A 10,645-nucleotide genomic window follows, 5' to 3' on the forward strand; every position below is an offset into this window, starting at 1 on the left:
CTGGCGCTTTTAACTTTATCTAATCTTTCAGTCAAGACCACGCAAGTGAACAGAATAAGGAAGAACTACTGTAGTGCAGTGCTTTAGATACAGGATGTGTAACCAGAAAGTCCTGAGTTCGAAACCAGCAAGGACATTTTTCCAACTTTTACCTGACTCTTGCACCTTTATCTAATCTTTCAGTGAATACCACCCACGCAAGGGAACAGAGTTAGCAAGAACCACTGTGGTGTAGTGGTTTAAATACAGGCCTTGTAACCAGAAGGTTCCCAGTTCAAATCCAGCTAGGACATTTTTCCAACTTTTACCTGACTCTTGCACCTTTATCTAATCTTTCAGTGAATACCACCCACGCAAGTGAACAGAGTTAGCAAGAACCGCTGTGGTGTAGTGGTTTAAATACAGGACTTGTAACCAGAAGGTTCCCAGTTCAAACCCAGCCAGGACATTTTTGTCGATTTTTACCTGACTCTTGCACCTTTATCTAATCTTTCAGTGAATACCACCCACGCAAGTGAACAGAGTTTGCAAGAACCACTGTGGTGTAGTGGTTTAAATACAGGACTTGTAACCAGAAGGTTCCCAGTTCAAATCCAGCTAGGACATTTCTCCAACTTTTACCTGACTCTTGCACCTTTATGTAATCTTTCAGTGAATACCACCAACGCAAGTGAACAGAGTTAGCAAGAACCACTGTGGTGTAACGGTTTAGACACAGGACTTATAACCAGAAGGTTCCCTGTTCAAACCCAGCCAGGACATTTTTCCAAGTTTGTATTTGGCTCTTGTACTTGTACCTCTAATCCTTCACTTAACAAGCCAGAGAACAGATTAAGTATGAATCACTGTGGCAGAGTGGTTAAGATAAACGCCTCGGAGTGCAAAGACTGTGAGTTCAAACCTCACAGATGATGAAAGAGAAATCCCGAAAGATGGGAAAAGAGATCCCGAAAGATGGTAAAAGAGAAATCCCGAAAGATGGTGAAAGAGAAACCACGAAAGATGGTAAAAGAGAAATCCCGGAAGATGGTAAAAGCGAAACTGAGAAAGATGGTAAAAGAGAGTGAGAGAAATGATACGAACGAGATTCCCAGAGCAACGGCTCAAGATGGCAGAGATGAAAGGAGGCACGGCTCAAGATGGCAGAGGTGAAAGGAGGCACGGCTCAAGATGGCAGAGATGAAACGAGGCAGAAAGTTGAGTAAGAAAAAGGGAAAAAAGATTTTTTTTTTTTTAATTAAGCCCCCTCCCTCTACAACCCGAGGAAGGCGGGCTAAATCCATCCTCCTCTTCTTATGAACACAAAAACTAAAACTGCTATAGCCAGGATTCAAACCCCCAACCTTCTGCATGTGAATCCTGTGCTGTTCCTTCACGCCACCAGGCTTTTCACATGAAATAAATATTTTAGGTCATATTTGACATTGAAGGCACACAGAGAAAAACACTGGGTTAGAAACAACCCATTCTGGGTTGTTTTTAGCCCATCCCCTGGGTAGTTATAGCACCGGCCCAGCAGTAGTTAATTTTACCCAGCAAGATGGGTTGGTCCGTTTTAACCCAGTGGATGAGTTAAAATATTCTACCCATGTCTGGGTTAAATTAACTGTATGTCTGAGTAAATGCAACCCATAGTATTTATTATATATTCTACCCATGTCTGGGTTAAATTAACTTTACATCTGAGTAAATGCAACCCATAGTATTTATTATATATTCTACCCATGTCTGGGTTAAATTAACTTTACATCTGAGTAAATTCAACCCTTATTATTTATTATATACTCAACCTAATTGTGGGTCAAATTATGTATCATTCTGGGTGGTTTTATCCAAATCATGTGTTAAATAAAACAATTATGGGTTTATTCAACAATATATGTGTTACTTTAAACTACAGTTTAACTACAAACCTATAACAAAATACATGCTAGATTTGGTGATGCAAAGCATAATGCAATAAACACAAACCATGCTGGATTCTTTTAGTCATTTTATATTAAAAAGCATTAAAAATGACCTTTAAACATTATCAAACATTTGCGTTCTATTAACCCATTAAGACCTGGAACGCATCGGTCTCATTTTAGACATGGGATAAAAAGCATTTTATACGTTTGCTATTCAAAGATAGATATACAAGCTCATATACAAGCACAATATACAAGCAGAAGCACATACAGTATATACATCTGCTATTTTTGAAAAATCCTGAAATTTGTGCAAACATTTCTGCTTTTAGACAAACACTCAAGTTCATCCTTTTAAATACCATAGCTGGCAATGGAACGACTGCATTCAGAACACATTCACATCCAAACAGCACCGACTCATTTTCAAAAGAATTACTCAACTTTACTTTTTGGCAGTCCTGCCAACAGAACAGAATGGAGATAAGATTTCTATATCAGTGGTTCTCACACTTTTTCAAGTCAAGGACCCCCAGAATTATATGTACCGTATTTGGCCGCGGACCCCCCATCTCAAAATATGTTGTTCCAGGGACCCCCCCCCCAGAAGCAAAGATTTGAGCTCAATGGCCACCTGGCTAAAAAGGCTGCCGTCAATGACTAACGGGTACGTGGGTTGATTGGGTGGGTAATGTGTTGGGGGGTGTGTGTGTGAGCTCTACTGGCAAGCCTTAATTCTTGTGTGCAGAAACTCAACCATTTTGTTGGACTCTTGTAGTGGAATTACATAGATAATACTCTGTAGGAGTAGGACCTTTTGGGGTACTCAATGTCAAAAATGTAGTAGGCCTTGAAGCAGACGGCGACGGCCTGAAGAAGTTTGTCCTGTTTCAAAGCCTGTCCATCTATGATCGCGAAGACCTGAGATGGTTGTTGAGGGGTGTTGCCAAGTGTCAGGACGTAGGGTTCAGTTTGGCTGAGCTTGGCTGCTTGGAGATACTCCACCATGTTGGTGCCAGGCTGAAAAACACAGAAAAGTGAGAGTGAGTAAGGACAAAATGTCTACAAAGTACAGAAAAATAAGTGTATAATTAAAAGAAAAAATAATAATAAAAGGTGTCAAGGGCCCATGTGTTTTCATGTTACATTATAAGAGTTAACTTATTGTTAAACATATTCATTTTGCGTCTTGTCACTCCTATGGTACAAACATCAACACAGCATAGTATTGTGGACAAAATGGTATCCAACGATAACAAAATGTTCTTTAGTTTTGTCTCTGATAGGCTAAATCTTATCTACTGGTGGTCCATTGGTTGAGAAACAGTGAGAGATGTACTGTATAGACATATAATGCATATAGTGTTAACTTATATCCCCCTCGCAGCACAACGGTGGTCCCTAGGTTGATTCTTAGTGAGGAGGGTGGTGGTGGTCCCTGGCTCATAATCAGTTGAAAACCCCTGCCTTATTAGATAAACCGGGAGGTATATTAACAGAAGGAATAAGCTTGTCCTGTTATACCTGTATTTGTAAAGCATTATTATAACTAGCAAAGAGTAGTAGTTAGCCTATTTCAGAGACATTTTGACAAGAATTAATCAATGTTATTGTTTCGGGTGGGGTGAGGTCATATCTAGATGACTAGTCAACTATTTGTCAACTTTTTAGGATTACTCGTCGACTAGTGAAGCGTCGTAGTTGTGAATGCCCTACTGTGTTCTTGTCCTCCCGCTGTGTGCTGTATATGCTTTGTAGATTACACACTCAATACTTACACAAACTCATTAATTACACAACAGGTATATGTTAATGTTAAAATAAAATGGAAAGTTTCCCTTTAGATGTGCTGGTGGACTTACAGGCTGATGATCGATGAAGGCCTTCTTGCACTCTGCAATGGTGTGGCGCACCGTTTTACTGCCACGGCCACGTCCAACTTTGTAAGCCGTTGGGGGGAGCAAAGCTGGCAGCTGCTGCAGGGCGAGATCCCCAATGTCATCTGTAGGAAGACATAGGTATCAATACGAGGTGGAACGGCATATCCTTTATTGTGTCATTCAATAGCCAACAAGAATGTAACCTATGCTGCTATGTGCAGCGGCTCTGCAGCTGGTTAGTTTGTAGTTTAGTTATTCCCACCATTGGGCCAGAAGCTGGCCTAACCATGACAGTTTACAAATGGAAAATAATTGACCAGTTGGGGTCCATTTGTTTCCATTTGTAACACTGTCACAGTTACAGACTTACGGGTCAATGTAGACCCCACTAAAGTAACCCAGAGTCCCAGGAATCCACTTTGAGAAACCCTGGTCTAGACGAGGCTATAGGAGGAAGGGGTGTGCCCACTGGTATTTGAAGGTGACACTACCTGAGAAGAGGAAAACCCTGGGGTACCTGAAAGTGTGTGCTGTGTGCATGCCACACCCACACAAAGAGGCTGTCAACGTAGTTGTGGACTCTTGACACAAGAGGGACTGTCCACTGACAAAGAACCATTTCAATAATATTTTACCTAATGTTAATCCTTCGACCGGCAACTGTAACTTCCGCTCCAGTCGTGCCACCTGCAGGATCTTCTCTGCATACACTGGGAGCCAGGTCTCGTAGAGTTTGGGCGCAGCGTCCGCATGTAAGAGAAGGAAGTCCTGAGCGATCTATAAAATGGAAAACATTTGAAGTCAAATTAAATGTGGCACACTACCAAAACATTATAAACAATGAATCATCACATGTACAATATTCCCTCTTACCATGCCGTTAGTTGTCAGGTGAGGATAGTGTTCCAGAATCTGACTGGTAGTCAGATCTCTGGTGTTGTCCTTTATCCACTTAGCCCTGTACACCGCAAATTACTTCTCAACCACTCCTTCAGCTGTACTGCCCGCTCGTCTGATATACTACATTCTGTAAAAAGAACAAAATGTTGTCGGTCACTAAAAGATGGATGTTTTGCGTAATCAGTCATCCTATCAGCAATAGTGTTAAAATAGTTCTAAAACAACTATAAATGCTATTGTGTGGTGTCTGGTCATACAAGCTACTGTAGTTCCAAAATTCCTCACATTCACTAAGATCAGGCTCTACTCAGATTTTCTGTCTGCAACAGTGTTCTCTAAACGTGCGCATGTTATGTTTTGGGAAAACTTAAGCAAGCAAATGTGCCACATTGTTGGAACTTCCTTCTATTTTTCCATTTAGTAATGACCTGGTATGACCGCTGTTCTAACAGGACCATCCTCGGGTGCTGGCTGTGGTGCTCGGCCATTCACCCTCAGCGCTGACTTCAGCTTCTTTCTGACGTTTCGCAGCCTTTCCTCCAGGTACCCAGTGGCTGGATGCCCCTTCCGCACTGGGGTGTACCATATGTCCTACCAAGAAATCAAAATGTTTAATGAATAGAGATTTGGCACATTTCGATTTTTTGACAGCATGTCCTTGAATTAGAACAGGGTTTTTCTGCACATTTGTCTGTCCCAAGAGAAGGCCAATTATTGTCCCTGCTTCCAAGGGCATGACAGCAGTGAAAATCACACATCACAGTAGTTTTTCTGAAAGGAGTGAGCTGTATTGTGTCTGTTAAATGGTTTAGCATTTTAAGCTCGATGTATGCTTCTCAACGGTCCGTTACTGAGAACTGCAGACCTACAGGCTGACCACATGTTGTGAGCTTGTAGACTTGTAGTTTTCAGTATCAGCGACACATCACAGCAGAGCATATATTGGGCTTACTAGGGGTGTCACCAGAATGAATAATACATTGAAAAGCAAAAAAAAAGGTTAAACACGAAAAAAAGGGGAAAAAACTCACGCTGCCACTGCTTGGTGCTTGATGAGTCTTTCAAGCAGGGAAATGCCTGAATTATGCTTGCTGCCATGGCCTTTTTGGTCTCCGTCGTAGGACTGTAAAACACAAATAGCACAACCATTCATCATATCAAGTAGTTCCAGTGCGTTGATTTCATGTAACTAATAAACCACTTTTAAAAGACAAAAAAAAAAAAATCACCCGGTGTGTGGCTAACAAACTTAACTTCAGTCAGTCGTCCAGTGATTGTTGCACTGGTGCCTCTTAAAATGTTACTCCATGGTAGCTGATCTGAGCATGGTTAACAACTAGCAAATATATCCCTACTATAAGTCATATTTTAGTTCTCAGGTAAAGTTAAAACTTGGGATTTGAAGCAAGTGTATGCCATCTTCCCGAAATAAACTATTTACTTACAAGTTCTCTAAATTGTTTTAAGAACTTCAGCCTAGGGCCTGCTCTCGGGATCAGCTGTTTGATGGTGGAATCATCTAACAGAAAGAAACTTTCCTGATCAATCCCCTCATCTGAAAAAAAGAGAAAAACACACATTATTTTTCCAACAGAGGAACAGAAAAAAAAATTGAGTACATGGGTTTCATCTGTAGTCATCTACAGTACCTGCGATGATGAGGACCAACACAGATGATTTAAATGAATTAATTAATTCTACTGCAAATGATAACCCTCAGCAAAGCTAATCAGACAAATTTCATCACCTGGTTTTGGTCCTCAACATGACTGGTTAGAGCAGTGGTTCTCAACCTGTGGGTCGGGACCCCCCACATATTGTGAAACTGTTGCGAGGCATTATGAGCCTGTAGATTGTCTATTTTCACAATATGTATCCGTGTAAAGAAGTCAAACAAATGGGGGGTCCACAATTCAAATATTATAAAAAAATTGGGGGGGGCCTGAAAAGGTTGAGAACCCCTGTGTTAGAGGAGTACAAAAACCATGACCATTAACTCAGCAGCCATGTTTGGTGCTGAGCAAACAGTTTGAATGACAACCATCATCCTATTTCTGACTGACACAGATGATATTAACCGTAATCAACCTGGGTTCATCTGCTGGTCAATTGTTGTCAGTTAATCAAATAGTATAGCACAGATAATGTATATGCTCAATACAAATGTCAAGGTACATTACAAAAAGCAGTTGTCAACTCCATTAATGTGTGACAGCAATGTATGTGGATGGGAAACATATTGTACCTCTAAATATGTCTACCAGATCTGGTAACTGCCACTCTGTCAGTTTTTCAAAGACAAAGTTGTCCATCGATCTGAAACAAACACAAAGGAAATACAATTGGTGTTATACCTGTTCAGATATCAACATAAAAGCAAAGCAAACTAGCAGCAGAATACTATGTGCTATGAATATGAACCAAATGGACCCTTACAGCTCTATAACTCTCAGAGTGTACACATGGAAATCTAGAGAAAGATGAAGCAGGGACCCCTTAGCTGAGAGACAGATGAAGCAGGGACCCCTTAGCTGAGAGACAGATGAAGCAGGGATCCCTTAGCTGAGAGAGATGAAGCAGGGACCCCTTAGCTGAGACAGATGCATTTCACAACATGTGCCTCTCACAGTATTTAGCTGCCCAAGCAATTGCCTATTCAAATGAGCATTTTAGTGCAATACCAGCAATGATAAACTGTTTTTACAGCTTTAGTAAATGTTATGTTCCATGCTTCAACCACAATTCCCACAATAATGTTAACACCACCCTAATACAATAATGTCTCAAATGAAATAATATAATGGGGTAGATTTGAATGGTGCTAGAGTACAGAGTGAAAGGGTTAGAATGGTTATACAGTCAAGGCAGTGACAGGGTTAGAATACAGTAAGATGACTAAAATATGCCTAAAACTAAACAAAATGCTGCTGTCAAAATCAACACTAGTTTCAAATAAAGAAAAAAACACATCTGATTCTTTCTATTCTGTACAGGCAATTATTTTTCGTGTACTGTGGGGGGGGGGGGGGGGGGGGGTCCCCTCGTGATTTTGAAGGGGTCCCCAGATGACATTGAAGTAATAATTTAAGTACTTAGCATCAAAAGTAATCAACTATATACAAAAAAACATTGTCGAAATTATCAAAATATAAAAGAGGCACAAATTGTGAAAATAGCAGATCTACAGGCTTTTTACAGAAGTCACATAGACAAGCCACAAACACCCAACAAACTACAATACCACATTTCAGTAGCCAGATTTTGTAGGCACATTGAGAGGACAATGTGTTCAGCACGCATTATATAGTCTATACACCAGGGGTCTTCAACGTTTTCAGGCCAAGGACCCCCTAGCTGAGAAAGAGATGAAGCAGGGACCCCCTCTATATAAAATTGTTTCAGATTATTTATTTTTTTACTTGGCCTGCTCTTTTTTCCCTCTACACCTATACCTCTTTGCCAAAAAATAGCAGATCTACAAGCTCAAGAGGCATTGTGAGCTTGTAGATCTGCTATTTTTGGCTAAAGTTCTCCTCAGAAAAGTGATGCTAGGGTTCAAGTGGTTAATGTAAAAAAAAAAAAACTCTTATCACAAAGATTTGGCGGACCCCCTGTAGTAACTCTGAGGACCCCCTGTTGAAGACCCCTGGTCTACACGTCAATAAATATATAAAGCAACTAGGCTATGCTTTTGTTGTGTGGCCATAGCTAGTTAGCTGTGTAGCCATGGCCTGTCACTCTCAGCAGACTGTGCATGCTTGAACGGCAACGTGATGTGTTTATAATAGAAATTAGAGATCAGACCAGAGTTCAGAATGTATAAAAGAGCCAATTGTACTCGCGCCAAACATTTGAGTCCACACAATTCAAAGCCAAAGTAGCTTAGCTTAGCTGCATGGGCTAGCATAGGCCAGCAGCACATGCTCTGCATGTTTAACACGACGTAAAGGCATGCTAGAAACGTTGAGACAATAATATAGTGCAAAAAGTTAAAATAAAACACTATTTTACCTTGAACGGAGTTCTGCTTTCGTGCCGTTGTTTGGAAATTGCGACGCACCAACGTTGTGGCTCTCTCTCTCTGCATGGGTCGTGCTCCCAGCCTGTGTATGTAAGTGACGCTGCGCGCGAGGAAGGAGGAAGTGAACGAGGACTGGAGGGAGGCGGGGTGTGGAGGAATTTGACCGGATGTGGAGGGCGCATTCCACACTTTTAGGATTCTGAATGAAAATAGTTGTGTGCCATTTAATTTATAAATAATTATAATAGTAAAGGAACATTCCTTGATCCATTAATTATATTATATTATATACCCACTTCACTCTCAGGATGTTTTAGCCTACTAAAAGTGGTGATACCACAGTATTATTTTAATGCACATAAGATATGTAGTTTTAAATTTAATATAAATCAACACATACATACTAAAACAACATTTGTTTAAGCTGATTTTACGAATATGCCGAAAATTCATGTAAATTGGTCAAAGTGGAGAATCATGTCTCCAGGGTAACGTGGGCACTTGGACAACTGGGCCCAGCTTACAGTACAGTATTGTATCATACATTACAGTACAGTACAGTACAGTACAGTACAGTACAGTAAAGTAGAGTAGCATGCATTACAGTACAGTAACATACAGTTCATTACAGTACAGTAACAGTACAGTACAGTACAGTACAGTACAGTACAGTACAGTACTTAATTAAAGCACTGCTCAGTTCACACCGGTGTGATTTTTAGAGTGAACACAGTCTCATTCCCAAGAAGTCACATGTTGACATTTTGTGCAGAAGCCCTTCCAGTCAAATTTCAATTAAACGTGCGGCGTCGAGCACATTTTCTGGAACTAATCGCTCCAGATATTTTTGAAAAATCTGAAACTTCACTCAATCCATATTGAGAGTAAGCCGGATTTAATGGCACCGGGCCTGATTTTTTAGGACACTGAAAAAGGTCAAAGGTCAGCAAAAAGACTGCAAAGCTGACAATCTTTCCCTCTCAATAACTCGACAACAATAAGGACTTGGGGTCTAATTTCGAGATATGTTGTTCAGTTTTTTGAGACGAACAAGTGGATATCTTATATGTCCTGGTACGACACTTTTCAAAATTTCAGATCTTCCTTCAGGATGGTGTTAGGTTGTATACCCCTATGTACCTTCCGAAAGTGGAGGAAGCCAACTTAGGAGTGTTGTACCGGGACAAACAAGATATCCCCTTGTTCGTCTCAAAAAACTGAACAACATATCTCAAAATCGGAATCCAACTCCTTATCGTTTCCGAGTTATTAAACGAGATAGCGAACCTGTAACCCTAATCAATTAAGATTTAGGGTTGGAGAACGGTAAGTCTGTGTGTGAGGAGAGTTATATTGACGCGTTCAGGGCGACGCGCTGATCAATAATCTGGTTTTTGATTTGGTTTTCGACCCTTACTTTTCCCTGTAGATACATATTTATGATTATCTTAAAGACGATTTGACAAAACTTTACAATTCTGACATATGTCAGTCTACCCACCGATACGAATCGGTTGGTACCAGGCCCGAACCGGTGGCATGCACGGTCCGCGCGTGATCTTAAAAAAGCAAATGAAAATATAGAGCAGGCTTCGATTTGAGGCCTTCTGCACCAAGTGAGTCTCCATGGGGTCACCGGTTCAAGTCCGGGATGGTGCTGTTGTTATTATGCTGCTACATTGTCTGAAGGAAGCCAAACCAAAATAAGTTTTACTCTTATGTACCTGTACACAAGATGTAACAATAAAGTACAACCTTGAGTCTTGTCAAGAGACAAGAGTATTAATCTACCACCAGTCACCAGTATGGCTACATATTATGAACACATTGAACACTGAATAAAAACGGTACTCCATCCGCAAAGTAGCCGACTTAAGCCAATAAAACAAAGTAAGCAAAGTTCACTTGTGAGCTTGTCGTAGCAGAGTAAAAAA

At 40.7% G+C, this 10,645-nt stretch overlaps 1 protein-coding gene across 1 annotated transcript; it reads right to left on the minus strand.

The window, feature by feature from the left end:
- Positions 1-2,027: 2,027 nt before the first annotated feature.
- On the minus strand, positions 2,028-8,806 carry LOC311039369 (uncharacterized protein). The gene is made up of 9 exons (XM_084049208.1): positions 8,702-8,806; positions 6,936-7,006; positions 6,136-6,245; positions 5,722-5,813; positions 5,119-5,281; positions 4,664-4,817; positions 4,426-4,567; positions 3,773-3,912; positions 2,028-2,930 (listed from the first exon to the last, which is right to left on the minus strand). Exons 6-9 carry the CDS (start codon positions 4,664-4,666, stop codon positions 2,694-2,696), a joined length of 522 nt encoding a protein of 173 aa, XP_083905334.1. The 5' UTR covers positions 4,667-4,817; positions 5,119-5,281; positions 5,722-5,813; positions 6,136-6,245; positions 6,936-7,006; positions 8,702-8,806; the 3' UTR covers positions 2,028-2,693.
- Between the last annotated feature and the right edge of the window lie 1,839 nt (positions 8,807-10,645).

Source organism: Gymnoscopelus microlampas (assembly GCF_963454915.1).
Source record: "Gymnoscopelus microlampas genome assembly, chromosome: 22".
NCBI lineage: Eukaryota > Metazoa > Chordata > Actinopteri > Myctophiformes > Myctophidae > Gymnoscopelus > Gymnoscopelus microlampas.